Source organism: Anolis sagrei, chromosome 6, assembly GCF_037176765.1.
Source record: "Anolis sagrei isolate rAnoSag1 chromosome 6, rAnoSag1.mat, whole genome shotgun sequence".
NCBI lineage: Eukaryota > Metazoa > Chordata > Lepidosauria > Squamata > Dactyloidae > Anolis > Anolis sagrei.
This window is the reverse complement of record NC_090026.1, coordinates 85,631,050-85,654,876: the sequence shown is the minus strand read 5'-3', so window position 1 is coordinate 85,654,876 and position 23,827 is coordinate 85,631,050. Positions and strand designations below refer to the sequence as shown.

Here is a 23,827-nt window from a genome sequence, read left to right as displayed (position 1 = left end):
TAATAACAATACAATAGAAATACCCTGGTCTAAACTCTACTGTTTCAACTGAGCAGAGCCATAAAATCAGTGGTTCCCAACTTTTTTTTTAACTAGGGACCATTTGACCAGGGACCACTCTCCAACATTAGTACCAAAAAGGGTTACAAATCAGTTTTTGGTCAACTTTAGATTCAGTTTGGGGTGCTGATTCAGAAAATTACATTGGATAGACCACATCAGCTCTAGTTTCTGAAACAAAACATATGCCATGGTCAGAGGCAGGGAAGGCGTGGCAAGTGGCACGAAAGGAGCAGAAATAAAATAAAATAAAGAAATAAAGAGGAAAGAGGCTCGCAGATCAGATTTTCATCTTTGCAGGCCACTGGTGGTCCGTGGCCCACAGGTCAAGAACCACTGTGTTAAATTATCAGAATTTATTGATAGGTTGGATTCACCAGTCAATCACTGAATGAACTACTCTACTCCAGTTAGCACAACCAGCTGTATCCAGCTCACAGTTTTATTTATTTATTTATAAATAATATATTTAACTGTAAATATATTTATAAATATATATAACTGTAAATATAGTTACAGTTTTTTTGCATTACAATAATAATAATAATAACAATACTTTACATCCTGCCCTATCTCCCCATAGGGACTCAGGGTGGTTGTTCTATGGAACATTCTTTTCCCAGTTGAATGAGAGTAATATGCTATTATGTTAAGCATTACTAACACCAGCACTACAATATTTATTCTGCCCTGGCACAGACTACCCTGAAGATTGCTCCATAAGGTGTGCTGGAAGTTGTAGCCAATGTGCCCTATTTCCGCCCCAAGACTTGTTGCTCTTTCTGTCTCAATACAAAATTCAAACTATGTATTCTTTGTGATTTTTTTATAAGTCTAGCAACAGTCTTAAGGAAGCATCTTAGAAGCAAAAAAGGTTCTATTTTCCCTAAAGATTCTTCAACTATAGCACAAGACTACTTCAACACAACATCACCTTAGGGTGCATTATAAAGCTTTACTTCTAGAGCACTCTTATTCTGTGGTCTAGGCACTCTAGAGGAAATGCCATAATTAGTACTTCCAGGTTGAATCCTAGATATTTCTGTTGGATTTACAAAGGAACTGCGGGGGGTTGGAGGCGGGATGAGCTTATAGTTTTCTATAAAGAAAAGAAGGTATCAGAAGGGTTTTTTGATGTGATGAGAGAAGCATGTAATGTTTGGAATGGGCTGTAGAGAAGAAGGTGTAATTTCTGGATTCCCAAAAAGCCATGTTATAGTTATTTGTAACATGTTGCAGGCATGTTATGTCCCCTCCATCTGCCCACTTATGAAAGGCTATGAGACTGATAATGAAAATGTGATGGAGATAAGGGACCCATTTTCTTCTTAATGAATACCTGAATACCTGACTAGGACTATCCTTCTGGGTGCTCATGTACGCGTGTACGCATGCATTCAGACACATACTCATATATACCTCGCACATCTATCTCTGTATATTTGCTGTTTTTCTAAACATTACAAGCTGAACAAATGGTAAATTAAAGTGTTTTCAATAGGCTCACCAATTACATGAACTAATTGAACATGGATTCATTTATACAGAAAAGTTTTTAATATTACAGAATTGCCTTGGAGGACCTAGAAAATGCCAAGACATGTTCCCACTCTAGACTTGTAGCATGATTACCTTGGCAACTTTTTCAGAGTATCTGCTGGAAGTTCTGCCTGAATTTGACCATAGAATTGTGCTTCTTTAGGCATTTCCTCTAGGGAATAGTTCTCAAACTGTTTTGATGATTTATTTATTTATTTATTTCTGCTACTTATACCCCGCCCTTCTCACCCCCGAGGGGGGACTCAGGGCGGCTTACAAAGAAGGCACAATTCGATGCCCTTATACAATACATACAGATAAAAACAGTAATTAAATAATTAACAGATTAAAAACATCAATATATAGCACCATAGCACAACAATAAGCAATCTCATGGTCAGTGTTTCGCGTTCCGTAGGTCCAGTAGGTTGAAATAGGTTCCTACAATATTTGCCCTTCATTATGGTCCTTCTTTTTAGCTGCCAGAGTTTCCGAAAGCCTGGTCCCACATCCAAGTTTTCAGCTGTTTCCTGAATGAGAGAAGGGAGGGCGCTGTTCTAATCTCCCCGGGGAGTGAGTTCCACAGGCGGGGAACCCTTCAGAATGGAACCCTTCAGAATATATTTTTCCTGTGGAACCCTAATTCTATCCCTGGTTTTTACTAAGCATTGTGAATCTACCAAGTTCTTCCTTCTTCCATCCCCCTAGGGTTCTGCAGAACACAGTTTGGGAACCGCGGTTCTAGAGTAATTCTACTGTACTAGTATTATTATGTGTATCCCACTTATCTCTAAATCAGTGTTGCCCAACTTTTGGTCCTCCAGGTGTTTTGGACCAACTCCCAGAATTCCTGGACATTGGACAATCTGGCCGGGGGCTTCTGGAAGTTAGAGTCCCAAACACTTAGAGACCCAAAGGTTGGACACCACTGCTCTAAACTGAGATGCAAAACGGCTCACAACATTAAAAAACTTTGCAAGACATTACAAGCTAAACAAAGAGTAAAATAAAGTCATTTCAGGTGTACAATAGGCTCACCAAAGTAAACAACCAATCAATTAAAAACCCTTAAAATACTTAAAAACTGTTTAGATAATCAGATACCTTAAAGCAGCCCCTTGGCTTATCTTAAGCCTCTGGATACTATTAGAATCTAGCCTCGCACCCCCATCTTTTATCCTGGACATAAAAGTTCCAATAGGCCCTGGAACTGAGCAGTCACAGGACCCACTATTACTATGGTTCAGACCGGTTATTGCACCTTACCCATTCCGCCCATGTCCTGTTTTTGCACTAGTCTCGATCCGGCCCTTTTAATTTATCTAGGCCCATTTTTGAAATTCTTGTCCTAACCATAATTTTTGCATGAAGAATTGGGTGGGATTGGATTTTAATGTATTTGTGTTGTTTTGATAATTCTATGCTTATGTTTTGCGTACTCTCTGTGTTGATGTTTTGCTATTTGGAAACCATCCTGAGTCCCCTAGGGGAGATAGAGTGCTATATAAATAAAGTTGTTGTTGTTGTTGTTATTATTATTATTATTATTAAGAATGTTCCTCTTTAAAAGCCCACCTAAATAGAAAGGTATTAGCCTGCCACTGGAAGGACAGCAAGGAGGGGGCCATTTCAGCTTTCCTGGGCAGGGAGTTCCAGAGTTGAGGGGCAGCCACTGAGAAAGCCACCTCTCATGTTCAACTGTGCTTGCAGTGGTGGTGGAACTGAGAGAAGGCTCTCCCTCCTGAGGATCTCATAACCTGAGCAGATTTGTATAGGCTAGTATCTGCCAAACAGCCTGGACCTGAGTCATATAGGGCTTTATAGGTCATCACCAGCACTTCAAATTGTGCCCAGAAACAAGCTGGCACCAAGCCGAGCTGTTGCAACAGGGTGGTTGTGTGCTACCGGTAGCCAGTTAGCCCTGGTTAGAAAATGGTATGCTTTGGCCAGACATTGCTCAGTTCAGTTAAGAAGAACGTGGTTCCAGTTTACACAAAATCAGTATTACATAATGGATCCTGGAACAGATATACGGCCCTAATGTGGTTTGTATAAAGTGTAATGCAGGGAATAAATGCCAAAGTCATATCTGATAACAGAATTTATAGTTTACATTTCATCTTCATTAGAATAAACAAGCCTTTAAAGAATTGGAAGGGTGGATAAAGTATTCACAAATGGCTGTTGGGACACTACTAATGTACAAAGAGCAAATAAATAAGTTATCTGTAATGTTCCTAAAAAGTGAACTCTGTTAATAGATATTTGTAAATTATGTCATTGCTTGAAAGTGACTGAAAGTCAAAGATATGTGTGAAATAAAATACTTTTTTTGGATCTAGATTTGCTTAGATTTAGATGGAAAGTACGAGGGGTATTTTTTAAGTAAGGTCCGTTTTGTTGTAGACACTAGAAGTTCGTGCGCATACCGCAACGAGCACGTGCGTCATGTACCGGCATGCCTAGGGAACAACTGTGCTCAGTTTCCGCTCTGTAGCTAACCTGTACGGTTCTGTTCTGTGCTTTAAAAATGTTTAAGACTATCAACTCACCCTCCACATGTGAGGTTCGCTCAGTGATACGTTTTTTGTCAGCAAGGAACCTGCCTGCTGCAGAAATTCATCGACAGATTTGTGAAGTGTACGGTGATACTGTTATGAGTGAAAGCAAAGTGTGTAAGTGGGTACGACAATTCAAAGATGGCAGTGACAACATCCATTTTGAGGACCGCTCCGGTTGCCCTTCTTTGATTACAGTGAACTCTTGGTTATCGGAGGAGGCGGCAAGTTTTTATGAAGAGGGTATTTTAAAATTGGTTCAGAGGTATGATAAGTGTTTGAACAAACTTGGCAACCATGTCGAAAAATAGAGTGAAGTATTACTTTCTGAAAATAAATTTACTTTTTTGAAATAAACTTTCGTTGTGTACTTATGTTCAAATGGACCTTTCTTAAAAAATGCCCCTCGTATAATTATGGAAAGCAATGAGCCCTTGGTTAGTTATGTTCAGTTTATCCATTTGATTCCAATGGACCTGCTTGAAGTACAATCAATCTGAGTTCAACCTACAGAACAGATTTGTTGTCAACAGATTTACTGAATTATAAAATATGAAACAATCAAAACAAGGAGCTCAAATGAACAGAAAAAGAGACAGAAAAAAATCTCAAAACAGTTTGGCTGTTAAAATATAATAAAGGTTTTTTTTTAAAATAAAAAAACAGCAAAAATATAAAGGTTACATGTATTTAGGCAAAAAACTTTTCCCCAACCTCCTCAATTAAGTTTTCCTTAATAATTAAAGATTTTTTTCCCCATTCATTGTTCTCACAGAACATGTCTACATGCATACTAATTTAATTTTGTATTGGTTTTAAAAAGAACAATTGATTTCGTTCTTAGCTATACGAGGGCAACTAGCATAAATACACAGCTTCTTGAAGGGAAATCAATAGCTACAATATGGAGTAGAATCTGTTAACATATATCTCTCTACATTGATTTATGTTCTGTGGTGCTCTAATTTTCATAGGGTTCTTTCCTCAAAACCCTTAATAAATCATTAATTCTAGTTAGGCAATCAACAATCTTATAATTTTGTTTCGGAAAGGGCTAAGCCAAATGACAAAAAAGTGGGTTGGAACTGGAATGAGAAAAGATCCTTGATAGGACAATATTTATTCAGAACTCTTGTTTTAAAATGAGCTGAAGATTGTTCACGTGAAATACGTAAATACTTCACACTATGAATATGAAGTTCATTTCCTCTGCTGTTGCTGTTAAGATTAATATGGTTTCTAAAAGATAACTTATCTGAAAAAATTCTACCAAAATTGACCATTTAGATAGATTTGGAAGTAGACCTGAATTTTTTTTTTACACACAATCATCCTATGACAGGTAGGATTTTATGAACGTTTTGCTGGACCAGAAGGGAGGAGATGGACTGGTGGTGCATTGGCTCTTATGCCTCCAAACAAGTCCCTACAATGCAAAGTGAAAGGTTCACCAACACAGATATTGCAAAGGAATATTTCTATTCCATTCCAGCACACAAGCAGAAGGGGCAAAAATATATCCACTGTGCTTTAGAACTGGTAGATTTATTTCTCCCTCCATTAATGTCAATAGATTTTTGTAGTTGATTGGATGACTCTTTTAATGTTTGGACTAAACCCTGGAGCAGATTCACTGGCCCATTGACTTTTGAACCTCCAGCCTCGACTGACAGACAAATCACTTGAGGAAGTACCCCATCTGGCAAAAACAAATGAATTACATATCAGAATATCTACTTCCACTTTCTTATATTTACATATAGGCTATTTAACTTCTGCTTCGTGCAATGTCAAAGAGTGGGCGGCATATCATTGTGCTATTTCCAATTATGTCCCTATGTCAATTCATACCATGCTAACATATGGTACAAAATATATCATTATACCATATGGTATAACATATACATCAAATCAGTTTCAAACTGAAAGAAGAACAGAACTCCTGTCTTGCATTTTATCACCCAATCTGTGAACCAAGGAACATTTTATCCAGTTTGTCAGACTGAAGTTATGTTCTTAACTTAGTTTATCTCATCATAAATATTAGACTTTCTGTGAAATTCTGGATATAAATTGGCCTTTGAAAACATGAAGCTTAAAGGATCTGACTCATCCTACAACATACCACAACTATTCTCAAGCTCAAATAGCCTGTATAGACTTGGCAACAGAACCTCTGGGCTAAAAATGGTAAAAGAATTGCCATTCAGGACTTGTACTGGTATAAGTATGCTGTCTTCTACTTATACATCCTGAGTTGGATGTGGGGCAAATTAATTTCTTTCAATTTTTCCTACTGGGATTCACAATGCAATAGAAGGGAACCTGGGAAGCAAGGAGGTAGAATCACAGGGATTGATAATGATGCCATCTCCCTGTCCTTATTTTACAGTCTTCCCGGTTCAAGTGTCTAATTGATGGTCAGACCAATTAGGGATTCTCTTGGTGTACCATATATCTTACTGCTCAATTCCCTTCCTGAATTAGGCAAGGTGGTTTTTGAGGCTGATGTCACTGTCCCCCTTTGTCTCGCTGTTCTGGGGGAGTTCAACAAGCATGGTTGCTGCTCAGGGCTTCATGTCTGCCAGGGCAATCATAAGTGGTATCTTTGCTAGTGCTGGGAACTGATTAAAATGGTTTGCCCAAAGATGGATTTCTGATGGCTCTTGGGGATGTTCCTGTTGACTCAGCAAGTGACGCTATGGAAGTGCTGCTTGCCCTTTTGGAATGGGGAAATCACTCCTGAACACCCCTGAAGTGGAGCCAAACTTGCCTTCTCGGATTCCAAAGAACTAGAAGCAAAAAAAGCAAGTGGTCTGTCAATTATAGAAACATTGCTAGAAAATTTAGAGTGAGTATAATTGAACACAGTTACAGCCTATATCAGGGGTCAGGAACCTTCGGCTCTCCAGGTGTGGTGGACTTCAACTCCCACAATTCCTTGAGGCTCGGCATTCACCCCAAAGGCTTACCTTGGCCTCAAGGAATTGTGGGAGTTGAAGTCCACCACACCTGGAGAGCCGAAGGTTCCCCATGCCTGGCCTATATAAAGGGAATGCATGCAGCAAAACAAAAAAAAAATCTGACACCATTGCATCTACAAAGAGGTGACTAGTAGAACTGTTTCAAGTGATCGAGGATCTTTTGCCTACTAACCTACCTATGGTATCTTTTGAGAAGCAGGCAAATACTTTTTTGCTTTTTAAAAATATTTGGAGCTAATTGATCATGGGAAAACAAATTTTAATAATATGATATTTATGGAACAGGTGGACAACACATTATTTTTGTTTCAATAATATTTATTGAAGTTTTCGATATACAATTAAAACCAGGAAAGAAAAGAAAAGTACAAAGCAGAGAAAAGAAGAAAAAAGAAAAACAAAAATGAAAAGAGAGAGAGAGAGAGAGAGAGAAGAGAGAGGTACCAAGAAATAGATAAAGAAAAATAGTGAGATAATAAAATACAAGGTCAAGAAAAGGAAAATAGAAAGAGAAAGTAAGATAGAAAGACAAGGTAGTTCCCGGTAATGTGGACGACACATTATTAAAGCATCAGATCCTATATAATCTTGGAAGTAAAACATTGCCAGGCTTGGTTAGTACTAAAATGGGAGACTACCAAAGTATACCAGGTACTGTAGACTGTATTTCAGATGATGGAACTGGAAAAACCAACTCTGGTTATTCCTTACTTAAGAAAATTCTATGCAATACATAGGGTCATCATGGGCCAACAGGTGACAGTTCCCGGTAATGTGGACGACACATTATTAAAGCATCAGATCCTATATAATCTTAGAAGTAAAACATTGCCAGGCTTGGTTAGTACTAAAATGGGAGACTACCAAAGTATACCAGGTACTGTAGACTGTATTTCAGATGATGGAACTGGAAAAACCAACTCTGGTTATTCCTTACTTAAGAAAATTCTATGCAATACATAAGGTCATCATGGGCCAACAGGTGACAGGCATGTGCGTGCACACACACACACTGTATTTATTGTTTTTTATTGATAGGCTACGGAAACACACACACATCTTTTGTATGTTCTCCTTTTTTGTATGAATGTATAAAAGTCCTCATTACTATAGCATACAAAAGTGAATATACAGAACTAAACCATAAATTTGGTTATATTTACCATAGCAAAGAATGTTCAAATGCACCTATCAGCTTTTGTATATGCAAACTAAGTTCCCTTTAATCCAATGGGCCTACTCTAGCTAGCACTAACAATTGTATTTTCTAAGCTCTGGTGAAAGTCAGTGTTTGAGAAGATCAAGGTGAGCATAACTTCTTTCCCAAAATTTTGCCTGCCTCCATTCTGTCAGATGCTGCTGCCTTCTCTATTATCTTAGGAGTAGAAACTTACCCTGGGCTGGGTAAAGAGGTGGTGAAAATGGTGGCTGGTACTTCTCTGGGTTTCCTGGAAGAATGGATGCATGTTGTTTTCCACAGAGGTTTCTGGAACCAACTCTCAGTTCCAGCCAGGGGAAAATGCTTTTTCAAGGCCTAACAACACCTGTGCCTTTGTTGCCTAGCTTCAATGTGGGTGTCCAGGCACAATGTCAGGAAGAGGGGGAAATAACAGAAGTAGCAATCCTGTACATTTGTTTAAACAACAGTATGCTTGATACAACATTAAGAGCATGCCACTCAGAAGGAGATGAAAATGGAATATTAAAGTAGCCACCATCACAGGGCCAACACTACCATTGGGTAAAGTGAAACACCCACCTCAAACTTATGACCTCATCACACAGAGGGAAATGAGTGTCCTAGCATGCTGCCAGGATGTTTCTTTCTCAGAGCCCATTGGACACCATCACATGACGTAAGGCAACTTCCGGCGGGCCTCAACAGAGGAAGCATCCTGGTAGCATCCTAGGACGCTTCCCTGGAAACGCAGGAAGCATTCTGTGTTCCATAGGGAAGAACGGGCAGAAGTAGAGTGGTGGCGTTTCCCCCCATGGGATGGAGTAAGAGGTGTAACGGGTTATGCGGAGCATGGGGCAATGGTTTCCTTCTGCTGACTCATGGGTTCACCATGCTGCCCCATGGATTTGGACCTCAATATGTTGAGGTCCTTAGGGTGTCATGAAATGACATCAAATTGCTAGTCACTTAATTTGTTAATATTGTATTTTCCATGCCAGGGATAAAAGAGAAGACTGCAGGATGTCCTGCCTCATGACACACTAAAATAAGTTGTCTGGCTTTTGCTATGATTAACCTTGCATTGAATGGGTAAGAAGAAAAATTTGCTCTTCTTACTCCAGTATGAACATGTCTTAGGCCAGTTTTACTGCTTCAAATGTAACAACCATTATTTGCTGTTACAAACATGGAACTCTATGTGCCTCAGATTCATCTGTTTTTCCCTACACACACACACACACACAAATTAAAAAGTTTTTTCCATATCAATAAGCAGAAGTTACGTTATTTCTAAACTCTGGAAATTATGCTTAATTTTAAAATTTGATTAAACAAACCAAGGTAGTAAAACTAGAATCTGAAAAACATGATTCCATATTTGTTTTAGGTAGCCATGGTTAGGGTAAATCATAGTGCAGTATAGTCCCTCCCCATATCTGAAGAACTGTCAAACACAGTTTTGCTTATTCACAGTTTTACTTGTTTACTTGGGGTCTGCTTTATGAGCTGCACTCTCTTGTTGGTGCCCCATCATTTGTCCCAATAATAGAGCTTGCTATTATCTGCAGTTTCATATATCTACACAAAGTCTGGGAACATATGTTGTCGTTTGGTAAGGCATAAGTATTCCCTGCCAAGTATTGCAGATTTTTGCACATTGCAAGCTAACAAAGGAGGAGGGGGGTCACACACATTATGAAACTACAACTCCCATTATTACATAGCATTGAACCATACCCAAATTTGATACCCTAAACTAGTATCAAATTTCATTAATTCTACAATGTAGATGCACCCCAAGTCTTGTTCAGGCTCATGGTTATGACTGGACTGAAGTAAGCAGTGTCAATGCACACACACACAAAAAAACCACGGGAAATATATGGAATATAAATGTATCCTTGTGAATCTACATTCCATGTTAAAATGCCTTAGTTTTTAAAATTACAGCTAATGTGTCTAATTTAATATTTAGATACAACATAGTGCTACCAACCCCTTGGCACACTGTATGCTGATTTTTATTTGTTGTTTATGCTGTTTGGATGATGATACTCCATGCTCTGCGCCGCATTTAAAGCTTTAAAAACATAACCCAAGAACATCAATAATTCACAGATGCTCATTTCCTTTCAGAAAATTAAAGTGCATCTTGAACTTAAATCATTCCGATTCATTTTTATCTTCTGTTTAAATATCAACAGCATAACATGCACCATATGTTTATTCTGACCAAAGTTTGCGGTATTCTACAATATCACTGAAGCATGCAAAGATTTAAATAAATGAGCTTCTGGAAGCTGTTTACACATTGCAAGCTAATAAACTGTACCACCAAATTAAAATAACTGGAGCCAATGGTCCACAGATATTGGTGCACATCGTCCACTTGGCCTTTCTTAAGGCACAGAAACTAAGAAAGCCATCCAAAACTGAATGGCTTCAGGGAAAACATTTTCCCTGATTTTTGGGTACACATTTGAGTTCCAGCTGCAAAAACAGACGCTAATTGAAATAATATATATTAAACATTTAAACAGTCTTGGACAATAGCTTAGTGTATTCACCACAAAACATTTTGAGTTTAGGGTTGTGTGTGAGACACACAATGGAAGCCAACTGATTGTGAACCAACTCTTTTTGACCCCCTAAGTTCTGCAAGCACAAACAGTGCCAATATTCAAAAGGCACATTTCTTGCATATTTCTGAACAAACTTTTCTGTATCTTAGAGTTTCATAACCTTGTTTCAAGTGAAAATTACTTTACATTTATTTGGTCCAGTTCAGAAGTAAACATTGTTTTCAAAGCATGCAAAATGTACTGCAGAGACGATGACAAAAGCATTTCTTTTCCTCCACTTATATTCGTCCACTTTTATCAGATTCCTAATACCATGTTCCCCCAGGAGAAAAAAAGAGTACTTGCATGGCATTTTATATTTTGCATAAAACAAAATATGGAGTGAAGTGATGTTGAGTGTCATAAAATATTCCAGGAAAACAGACTCAAATTGCAGTATTTAAGAAGTATAACTCCAGATGTTATCCCAATCAATTACCTCCAAGCAAATGATATGACAATAGTTTAGACTACATCAGTAAAACTATCTTGATGCAATGCAGGTCATATGTTTTGTAAGCCACTCTGCGAGCCTTTGTGGCTAAACAATGGGTTAGAAAAACTCTAAATAAAGTAAAAAATATGTACAAATCAATTTTCACTACAAAACCTCATTAGGATAATCTAAATCTTGAGCTCTCAAGTCTTTTATGGTTCTCTACCAGAGCTTGAAAAAGTTACTACTTTGAATGGTATTTGGGAGTATGTGTAAAAGGACTATTCTCTACAAGACTGAACCACATTAAATGCAGTTCCTACTACTATAACAGAAGATGTTGAATGTCCAACCATTCTCTCAATAGCATACCTTTTGAAAGGCAGTAACACCCTCTATTAATAAGCTAATAGAAGTTATTTATTCAATATTATTCAGAAGAATATCCACCAGTCACGTTATACTGATGGAGATGAAGAACAATTTTATATTACTGCTATAAAATAAAGCATACATAGAGGTTCCATTGAAATAAACTAGACACAAAGCTACCAATATGCTTAAAAACAAGATGTTGATCATTACTCAAGACAACACACCGTGATATTTTTTGAACATTCATGAATGCTCCAATTCTCAGAAGTGGCATTCCTGGTTTTTCATTGCAGGTTACACTGAATATAAACTTATTATAGAAGAAAACAGGAAGACATGTGAGAAAATAAGCACATTGACTGCTTTCCAAGTTAGTTTTAATGCATTTTCCAAAAGCCAGCTCCAACCAGTTATGCTAAGCAAGGCTCCTCACCTAAGGCCACCATATTTATTAGGTCCACATGTTTCTAACCAAGGTATTAGCTGATTAGAGTGCTTATAACTTGGCAACTCTTTTATTCATCCCTTCATCATTGAGAGGGGAGATGTTTTCATACATTTAGCAATGAAACAGGATGGATAATTGTAACCTAAATAAATGGGTGGAATTGTCTGGAACCTTCAGACAGTCCGTGCTAAGATGTTAAAGCGATCAACACCTGACATCTGTCAGCAGGGAGGACTTCTGAGGTAAAGGGCTACCAAATCTGAAGAAATCAGGTACTTAGACCAGTTTAACTTTTTCATGAGGTGATAGCCTTTGTGACATGATAATCTTTCCTCCCAATGTGACGCAAGGATTTAAGAAGAAGAAAACAACTTCTGGCCCCACCTCTCACAGCAGGATGCTCAAAGACTTTTTTAAAGGCAAGAACATTAATGGATAACAAATTCTAACCAAAATAAAACAGCGATATCAATTTTAAAAACACTTCTGCTTTCCAAAGAAGATAATTACATCTGCTTTGAGGCTGAATTGCATTTACCCGGACAAACAGGAACAGAACACTTAATACTCTTGTCATCTCACTTACTATTATTATTCAGTATATTAAAGCCCAAACAATAAATGAATCAATATTAGCATAAATCCAACAGGGGGAAAAAAGAACTAATTAAATTGGATATTGATGATGCCAGTAAGTGATATGATCCCATTTAGTGCTTTTGCATAAGCGCTTTTCAGTGTCTTTCAGCTTAGCGTTTTTGTTTCTTAATGGAAAAGTACATTACCACCAAAATAAGCACAACTGACAACACAATCCCTCCAAACAATGCAACAAATGGTACAATAAAATTAAGTAAATGATTGTTTTAAAAGAATATTAACAATGACAGTAGTTACTATTAATATCACACATTTTTCTATTTATGGCTTGACTAAATTACATACACATTGAACTTGTTATAACGGTTTGCTGGTCTTTGTATAGCCATTCTAATTACCTTTACATTTTGTTTCTTGGATTTGGTACTCTTCGGCATTTGAAATGCTTTGAATGGTCAGATCTGTATGGCCTGGCAGGAAAACTGAGTTAGTCCATGCTGTTGAAGCATGTAGAAATTGTGTAGCCTGGTGTCCAGTCCTCAGCATATTGTTATTTTCACAGTACCTTTTCTTACACAAATGGTTCTCTGCTATATCTATGATATTCCACTTATATTTCCTGTCAGGAAAGTGCATCAGCCCATCCCAGGATGGAAGGCCACGTTCTGGAGACTTGACAAATACTTGTTGATAAGCTGTTGGCATTGCCAAGATCTTGCTTAGCTGTGGAGTTCTGGAAAGTAAGTGTTTCCCCATTTCTCTCGGCCGGGTGGAATTCACATGCATCGCCACCTGAGAGCACCGGTACGATGTGGAGGTTTTCAGCCATGTACTTTCAGCCACCATGGTCAGCTTCCATGCAGTGTCGTGAAATATACCAGTTTCCCTTCTATTAAATCCAGCAAAGGCAGTTAGTTAGGACTAATGTACACAGGTAGAGCAACTAGATGCAGCTTTCACCAGAGCTACGCATAGAACATGGGGCCTGGGCATGTTACCACCAATTTATTGCCTTGCTCATATGATCATTTGAGGTCTTCTGGGTCGAAGCTGGTCATGAACAATTTTCAGATGCTTAAAACACAAAACATCAAGGATTCAGCCTTGTTTGACTTTGCTCTTATTGTAGGCTGACCTGAGGGACACTCGGTTACCTAATGCTAACATTCTTATGTGGGCATGCTTAGCAGTTCCGGTCTTTCTACTATTGCCGCTCTCTGCTTAGCTTTGTGGCCTCGGGGTAGAATCAGGTGCCACTCCTACCTTAGGAGTTTTAACCCCGCTGGCCTCATGCACGTAGCAGACAGTAGCAATGTCATCACACAGTTTTTACATGGTTGTATCCACTTATATTTTGATAGGGGGTGAAAAGGATGAAAACATGGCAACAATATATGCATGCATTATATACATGCTGCTATTTCAAGTTTATGTACAAAATATCCAACAGGTAATTGATAAATATCTAATTTCAGTGAAAACATTAAATAAAACTAAGGTAACAAGATTTTCATTCCTGGATTATAAATGTCATTTCCTAATTGGGTCTATCATTAGGAAATGGCATTAAAAAAGTTTATGAAAGTGAAAAACTTTGTTTTTGCAGGACATCCTACTTCACATTTTGCTACAGTTTTTCAATGAATATCTCATGCAGCCTAACCCAATTCACCATAGTTTGTGACAGCCACAAAAACGAAGTTTCTGAAGTATAACAACTACTTTCAAGGTACGTACCACATGATTAAACAGGAAACAATACTTTCAAATTTTCAAATTTTGTTACATAATGTAATTATTTCAGGTTTATATACAAAATATTTGATAATTTCAGTGTAAATACAACTAAAACAGGTTCAAGTTTACATACAAAATACTCATTAATTAACTATAAACATCTTAGCTTCAATGTAGATGCAACTCAACAGTTTAAAGTTTATAAAACTATTTGACAGTTAATTTGAAACTATGCTGGAAGTATATACACACTTTCTATATATATATACTTTCAACTATGCTGAAAGTTATATATCTTTCAGTAGAATTGCAATTCAAAACTTTTAAGTTTACATACCACAATATTTGATAGTTAATTATAAAATCTAGCTTTCGGTGCAAGTGCAACTTAAAAGTTTCAAGTTTACATTCAAAAGTATTCAATAATTAATTAATTATGAACACTTAACTTTCAGTGTAGATACAAATTCAGTTTCCCAAATGAAATATTTCTGACAGTTTCCAGTCAGGAAAATCTGATACAGATGGTTTTATTAGTCATGGTTGGTGTTTTTCTAAAATGCCATTGAAATATCACATGAGATTTGCATGAAACCAACTTGAATAAACTATGCATATTATTTGAACAAATATCAACCTAGTCATACTTCAGTGAAATCAGAATGGATTCTTTTGCATATGTGCAAAAGGATATGAGTAAGACCAACCAATACACCTTACTCTAACCCAGAAATATATGACTGGTTAGTGAAAATGCATCAGTTTCATCTCAGATCCAGGTTTCATAAATTTCAATGAAGCTGATATTCAAAAATTAAGATGAGCAATGTTGACTTTGGATATTCTCAGTTGTCATCAAAAGAACCACTTTGGAGCAGTGAACAAAACTGAAGAAAAATCAAGTTGCAAGTTCATTTCAATCTGACTTTGTCAGTAGTACATTAAGAAAACACCTGATAAGGATCCACTTGGATGAACCTTTGTATGGTAGTGCCTTGGCTCACAGTGTCCTCAAATGGCACTTATCAGTTGAAGGCACACAGCAACGTTTCTTACAAATGTATTCATGCATATATTAGCAACCATGTATGTAAAATGAGATACTGTAAAATGCAACTCTTTTTGATCTTTAGCCTTTCCCTACATATATTTACATTGTGTTTGCAACATAAAAGATGTACCATAGAACTCCACATGCTTTTGAGGCATGGGAGTAGATGTGTGAACTGATACTTTTATTTGAAAAACAGGTAACTTTCCAAGCTCAAAGGGTAATTTAATCAAGGAATCTGACCATGGATTGAAGATCTGTAACAGATCATATCACCAGAAAGTATGAGTGTAATATTGGGGAGGTGATGGCAGAGTGATGCAGATTCTTGAACCCTGAAAGCAAATACAATGTTCCCTTGGTACTTCGCGGTTTGCTTCCCATGGACTTGCTGTTTCACGTTTTTGAAAAATAAAATAAAATACAAGTACCGAGGGAACACTGTATACAAAGATCTATAAATTCCACTTCTGCCGGGGCTTCTTTCTCCGGGGCTGGAGAGGGCCACCAAGGCAGTTTCCACCAGGACTTCTTCCCAGTCACTTCCCGGGGCTTCTTCCTCTGGGGCTGGAGAGGGCTGCCAAGGCAGCTTCCGCCAGGGCTTCTTCCCAGTCACTCTTTCTTGGGCAACCAGGTGAGAGCCCCATGGCAGTGGGGAAGTAGGGAGGGAGGGAGAAGGGTGGCTCAAGCAAGGGGAGGGGGGGGGAAGGGCGTGGGAAAGAGGAGAGGGAGAGAGAGAGGAGGAGGAGGAAAGAGGAGTGGGCAGAGCTATCCTGGGGTTAATGCATGTGCATATGGGGGATAAGCATTAGTAGACCATTAGCAAAAAGTTATCGCATATGAATCATAGGAAGCCCAAGATCTGACAATTTCTTAAAAACAGGTATGTAACTAAGAATGCAGGAGAGATATACATACAGTTTGGTACCATTTTAACTCTCTGAAATTATTTAACTTTGGATTCTTGGGATTTGTAATTTGGTGAAGTAAAATTCTCAGCTGGTAGCTCATGAACCCTGAAAGCAAATACAATGTTCCCTCGGTACTTCGCGGTTTGCTTCCCATGGACTTGCATTTTCACGTTTTTAAAAAATAAAATAAAATACAAGTACTGAGGGAACACTGTATACAAAGATCAGAGAAGTGCATCAGGTTTTTTTGGTTTCAGGTTTTTTTGGTTTCAGGTTTCAGAGAAGGGCATCAGGTTTTTTTGGACAAAATTCTAGGAACCTCAGCAAACTGCAAACATGTCTACTATCTATCTGTCTATCTGAAACATATGATAATGTTAAAACAAACATGAGTGCGCTATCATGATCTGATACATTAGAAAGGAAAAAGAGCAAAAATATGTACTATTCATAAGGGGAAAGTATTTCACCTAAAATTCTAAAAGAGCTTTCTTTCAACTCCCTCTTTCAATATCTTCAATCCCTAAGTAAAAGTTGGGTATATTTTACATTTAAAGATTTGTTTTTTCTCTTATAATAGAACACTATATATAACTGCCAGCATATGCAATTTGAAGTTGCTGATCGATTTATTGCAATCCCATTAATTTCATAGGATTTTCTTAGCCAAAGAATCCCCAGAAGTGGTTTTGCCAGTTTTTTTTTCCTTTGAAATATAGCCTTCTGCATCTGACATTTCTTTGGAGATCTCCTATTCAAGTAATAACCAGAGCTGCCCCTGCTTAGTTTTCAAGATAAGATGGATTTTGGTGCCTTTGGGATATTTAGACCCTTATGTCTATACAGAGATAATTCCTATTAAATACAATCAGGTTTATTCCCAGGTAAATAGTGACAAGACTGAATCCAATAGTTCCAAGAGCTTTGGGTGTTTACTCTTGCTACTGTCAGATTATAATTGTTTGATGTACTAAACCACTGCTAACCAAGGCTCTTCAAAAACATCAGGTTTACTAACTATAACACGTTGTTGTTGTTTATTCATTCAATCACTTCCGACTCTTCGTGATCTCATGGACCAGACCACGCCAGAGCTTCCTCTTGGCCGTCACCACCCCCAGCTCCTTCACAGTCAAGCCAGTCACTTCAAGGATCCCATCCATCCATCTTGCCCTTGGTCGGCCCCTCTTCTTTTTTCCTTCCATTTCCCCCAGCATCATTATCTTCTCTAAGCTTTCCTGTCTTCTCATGATGTGGCCAAAGTACTTCATCTTTGCCTCTAATCCCTCCAATGGATCCAACCAGTCCAACTATAACACACACACACACATACACACACACAATTGTATTGTCTATGAGTATTTCTAATAAGGTTTTGCATTGCTTGTTTTTGTACTCTTTTCTATAATACATGAAAGTTAATCACATTATAAGGAGATGAAATGTTTGATCTCCAGAGTAACCCATTTATGTAGCTGACAGATATATTATGTTTCTTCCTGAATGTATTTTCACAATTCAGAAGATGATTAGCAAATGAAGATATTTGAATGGAAACTATATTCTATACACACACACACATATATAATTTGAATGCCATAATTTATTACAATCCTTCACAATCATGTGATATGCTGGAAAAAAGACCAGGCCACATAGTGCTATCCAAGGCTGAATGGGAAATTGCCACATGGTACAGCCCCTTATGCCACATCAAAATAGGAATAAACCTTATGCCACATCGAAAAAGTTATAGACCAGGGGTGGACAACTATGTTTGTAAATGTTTTCTGGAAAGCAACTGCCAGCATTCTTCCCCACTGGCTATGCTAGCTAAGATTTCTGAACTTGAAGGCCAGCAATCTCTGGATGGCTAAAAATACTCACATTGTTGTAACCAGTAAAACTACTGGCCAAGCCAGTTTCAATGCAGATACTATCCTCTCTGCTTCATTCCAGTTTGCATTGGTAATGGAAATAATTTTAGTTAAAAAGGAAGATACTACCCACAAAGGACCTGTGAATACAGTCAGCCCTCCACATTCACTGGGGTTATGGGCACAGGACTTCCATAAAAATGGAAAAAATAGCTATTTTTTAAAAAAACAACAACAACTTTTTTTTTACTTGAGAGCACAATTCTCTAGAAATCCCTAGTCATCCAGCATGACTTTATAGTAAACGTCTGCTAAATGTTGATCACAGAGTTGCATTGAAGGACCTAGGGTTTCCCAGGAGAACATTTTAATCAAATAAGGGAAGAATCAAATCCTGAAAAGTCAGGTTGCCTACCACAACTGATGAGAATTTTCTCTTGCACAGACATAATCTTTGATGTGTTAAAATTTGCCCACGATTATTGGATTGTCAAAGGATTCATCACAGCTGTTGTTTTCCTGTCTTCTCCTCAATTTATCCAGATGTGCAAAATACAATGTCTACAAGCTTACATATAAAATATAGTTCCCATTCAAATGTCTTCATTTGATGCTCAACTACTCTATTAATAGATTTGCCTTTTCCTTAAACTCCCTTAGGTTTCATCTGTGCTGGCATATGTAATGGAAAAGAGAAGTTACATATTTTCTTGAGCTTATAAGGGGAGGTCCTATCTCACAGATGTGCATTGGTCATATACAGAAGATAGGGTTGGTAGATTGAAAAATGGAGAAGGCTCCTGTCCCTTCCATGTTTGTTGAGGGAATTTCAGCAATTCCAGAGGATGGAGCCAAGGCAATTGGTGTGCTATCAAACTGTTATAGTTCTGTATTGTAGATGGTCTCCTTGCTAGCTCCAATGAAGATGTAATGAAATATATTTTCACATGTGGGGATTTTTATCATGTTAGAAGTGACTTGAGAAACTGCAAGTCACTTCTGGTGTGAGAGAATTGGCCACCTGTCAGGACATTGCCTGGGTGTATTACCATTCTGTGGGAGGCTTTTCTTATGTCCCTGCATAAGCTGGAGCTGACAGACAGGAGCTCACCCCATCATGAGGATTTGAACCTCTGACCTTCAGGTTGGCAGTTCAGCTGGCACAAGAGTTTACTCTGTTGCACCACCACAGCTCCATCACATGTGGGGTTGCCAGGTGAAATAAAGAATTATGTGGATTTTCCTTGCTTTTTTATTCTGCTCCTTGTTTCCCCTACTTGCAAGGGAATACTGAGCAGTGATTACACTATGTAACAAATTTTGAAAAATTATCTGTTCCTGGTTTGAAAGTCTTACTCCTGTTTAATTCTGCGGTATCTTACTTTGAAAGTAGTTGTTGCACTTCAAAAGCTTCATTTTTGTGGCTGGAACAATCTATGTTGAATTGATTGAGCCTCTAGGAGGTATTCATGGAAAAACTATAGCAAAATGTGCTGCAGGATGTCCCACAAAAACAAAGTTTTTGCAGTTTAATAAACTTTCCCCATGTTTTTATGATAGAAGCAATTAGGAAATGACATTTCTAACTCAGGATCAAAAATCAAGTTAACATAGTGTTAGTTTTAACAGAAAATCAATGTGATTGTTTGCATTAATCTTTAAAAGGAAGACAGGCTTCCCACAATGACAAAGATGGAACAATTTACCTTTAAATGTCTCTACTTGTGTGCATATACACATAAATGGAGGCAGTAGCAGCCTGTTTTCCTGAGTTGGGAAAGAGCTAAAAACAACATCCTTAGTATGCTTTATCTGTTGTTCCAGAGAGAGCACTTGGATCACTATGGCAGCAGCAGGTAGCAAAGATGGACAGCAGCAATTTCCTAAAATACCTTAACTACAAAATAGGAAGGTTCAGAATATAAATCTCCCAAGAAAGAAAATGAATGCCATGATTTCACTGCTGTATTCCAACCGATGACAGGTCTAGCAGTTTAGACTCCCAAACTCTAACACTTAACAGCTTTCCAACTGCATTGAGGTTAGCAGGACATCTGTGCTTATTAAGTTGCTCCAGGAGGAGGGCACCATGTGGCCAGCTGTCAGATGCAACTTATGTCCTTCTGCAGGCCAGCAAAGATGAAGCGGGCAGTCGCAGGGTGAACCAGGCAGCAAATGCCTCAGATAGCTGAAATGCCTTCTGGGGGAGTTATTAGCACGACCATTGAATTTTAACCCCATCTGCTTGTTTTGCCAGTTCCAGGAAAGGAAACACTTACAGGTTGCCAAGCAACAAGTATCCTGTCTGCCCCCGGGGAAAAATATATATAAAAGAAGAAAAAAGAACCAAACCAATATCAAGCAGTGGATGGGAAAAGAATATTGAGGTCCTAACTTTCCAACCTCCCTCCAATATGAGGAAATAATCCATTTACCATTTCTGCAGGAGCCACTGTAACATTTCAATTGTTTGTTTTTCACCTCCCTTTGGGAAGAGACTGGAAAAGTACTGTGGAGGAAAATAATCTAATTCTGCATGCATATGAACCCAAGGTGATGTTTCAAGTGGTTGTTTTAAAGCTTTTAGCTGAACAGAAGAAACCTAAAATAAGTGCAATCTGAAACTATCAATAAAAGTGAAGGGGAAGGATAGAGGTAAAATTATTTTTCCTGAGCTATGGGTATCAGTGTACAGACTGAAGACCTAAGGAATGCAGGTGAAATAAACCTTTTTTCATCTTCGCCAGGCAAGGAAATTGGCATCCTACCTTTCGGTAGAAGCATTGGCAACGGTAATCCACGCAACAGTCACCACTAGGTTGGACTATTGCAATGCCTTATATGCTGGCCTTCCGAAGTCACAACCCAGAAGATTCGGATGGTCCAAAATGTGGCAGCCAGGCTGCTAGCGGGATCATCTGTAAGATCCCATATTACACCGATTCCGCAACAACTGCATTGGCTACCAATAGAACATCGGATCTCTTACAAGATACTGATCCTGACATTTAGAGCTCAAAATGGCCAAGGACCTTTATATCTTAGGGACCACCTCATTCCTTTTCCCCATCAGTGGTCACTTTGATCCATCCAGGAAAATCTCCTATACATACCGGGTCCTAGGGGGGAACATTTGGAAGCTACAAGGTGTAGAGCTTTTTCGATCTATGCTCCAATTCTGTGGAACTCATTGCCTCCATATATTAGAGCAATGTCGGAGTTGCGACCTTTTGTAAAGGCACTCAAGACTTGGCTGTTTGGTTGTGCATTTAAGTAATCGGATCAAATTTTGCCATAGTCACTGCTGAATGTTTTTATGTTGAATGTTTTTATGTTGATTGTTTTTATATTGAATGTTTTATATTGTGTATAAGCTATTTTAAATTGTAAGTCGCTCGGAGCACTTTGGTGGAGAGCGACTAATTAAAAAATAAAGTGATGATGATGATGATGATGATAAACCTACCCACATTGCACACACTCGCAGCCACTCAACATTTGTTTGCTCGATAAATACCTAATTTTTCTACCATTAATGGAATCTGAGGCAATAGAGCATATTTCCTGAGAGAGCGTTTCTAGTATCACTCATTAAATCAGCATTTCTCAACCTGAGGAGCCCCCGGTGGCGCAGTGGGTTAAACCCCTTGCCGTCAGGACTGAAGACCAACAGGTCACCAGTTCGAATCCAGGGAGAGGCGGATGAGCTCCCTCTATCAGCTCTAGCTCCTCATGTGGGGACATGAGAGAAGCCTCCCACAAGGATGATAAAAAGACATCAAATCATCCTGGTGTCCCCTGGGCAACGTCCTTGGAGACGGCCAATTCTCTCACACCAGAAGCGACTTGTGGTTTCTCAAGTCACTCCTGACACGACAAAAAACAAAGAAACAAAAAAAACCTGGGAGTGTCGCAAGAGAGTGTCATAGGGGTCGCCAAAGATCATCAGAAAACACAGTATTTTTGGTTGGTCATGGGAGTTCTGTGGGAAATTTGGCCCAATTCTCTCGTTGGGGGGTTCAGAACACTCTTTGATTGTAGGTGAACTATAAATCTCAGCAACTACAACTCCCAAATATCACGGTCTATTTCCCCCAAACTCCAGTAGTATTCACATTTGGGTATATTGAGTATTCGTGCCAAGTTTGGTCTACAGTGATCTCTGGATGTAAGTGAACTATGACTCCCAAACTCAAGGTCAATGCCCATCAAACCCTTCCAGTATTTTATGTTGGTCATGAGAGTTCTGTGTGCCAGGTTTGGTTTAATTCCATCATTGGTGGAGTTCAGAATGCTCTTTGATTGTAGATGAACTATAAATCCCAGCAACAACAACTCCCAAATGACAAAATCAACCCCCCTCAACCCCACCAGTATTCAAATGTGAGCATATAGGATATTTGTGCCAAATTCGGTCCAGTGAATGAAAATACATCCTGCATATCAGATATTTACATTACAATTCATAACAGTAGCAAAATTACAGTTACAAAAATAATTTTATGGTTGGAGGTCAGAATAACATGAGAAACTTATTAAGGGGTCATGGCATTAGAAAGGTTGGGAAACACTGCATTAAGTAATGTTGTACATCTATCCTATCTTTTCCTCTTCAGTCAGTTCTCTGTGCCATTTTTTAAAAAAGAGATTGAAGAAGTGGTATGAAAACAGGATTGTTACCAATTGGATATTTCCAACAAAAAGCTCAAAATACTACTAATTAAAACCAATAATGTAGTTATCCCATCTTTTATTTGCTGATACGAAAAAGTGGCAAAAGAGGTAGGAGAAGGGAACTAGAAGGGGAAAAATGAAGCATAACTTTGACTAGAATGCTGTACAAAATTTAATATTTGGGGCAAGGTGACTGCAAGATAAAACCTCATCTGAAGCATCCTACTAAAATTCCAATAAAGCCAGGCAATTGCAAGTAACAGACTAATCTGAAAACATACTTGTTCCACTTTTCTTTTGAGGTGGAATCAATATCTGTAATAAGCATACATCAGTGGTTGTTTAGTCACATTTCCTACTTGGGATAAGCCCAGATATGCAATTATTACAAATGTGGCATACAAGACATTATTCCCTTCTTGTAATATACATTATTTATATATAATTAATTACACATCCTATGGTAATTTCAGAAATTACATTCTGCAGATGTTCAGTATTCAGCCTCAAGGTATCACTCGGTATCTCTTCTTTTTATCCAGCAACATTAAAAAGGATGTTTATGATACTAACCTTAGTAGTATACCTTAATTCTGTAGTACCTTACATGATAATGTCTATATCAATTAGTAGACAATATTTAAATATTTTACAAATGATATAGTCAAAGTATGCTGTTGTTTCATGAATATTTGTATTGAATATTAACCACACAAAGCTTTGACAGCTTCCAGCTCAGCTAAAAAGCATTTCCATCTATAACAAGAATGTAAATA

General features: G+C 38.1%; 1 protein-coding gene across 6 annotated transcripts in view; it reads right to left on the bottom strand.

The window, feature by feature from the left end:
• The window catches only part of THRB (thyroid hormone receptor beta), a 233,891-nt gene that overhangs the window by 51,439 nt on the left and 158,625 nt on the right, over positions 1–23,827 (bottom strand). The window contains exon 1 of one of the 6 annotated variants that reach the window (XM_060781917.2): positions 13,200–13,800. The exons of the other annotated variants lie outside the window; for them this stretch is intronic. Within the exon in view, the coding sequence (XP_060637900.1) occupies positions 13,200–13,647 (448 nt within the window). The 5' untranslated portion in view covers positions 13,648–13,800. Of the gene's footprint in view, positions 1–13,199; positions 13,801–23,827 lie in introns of those variants that run through there. 6 annotated transcript variants of the gene reach the window in all.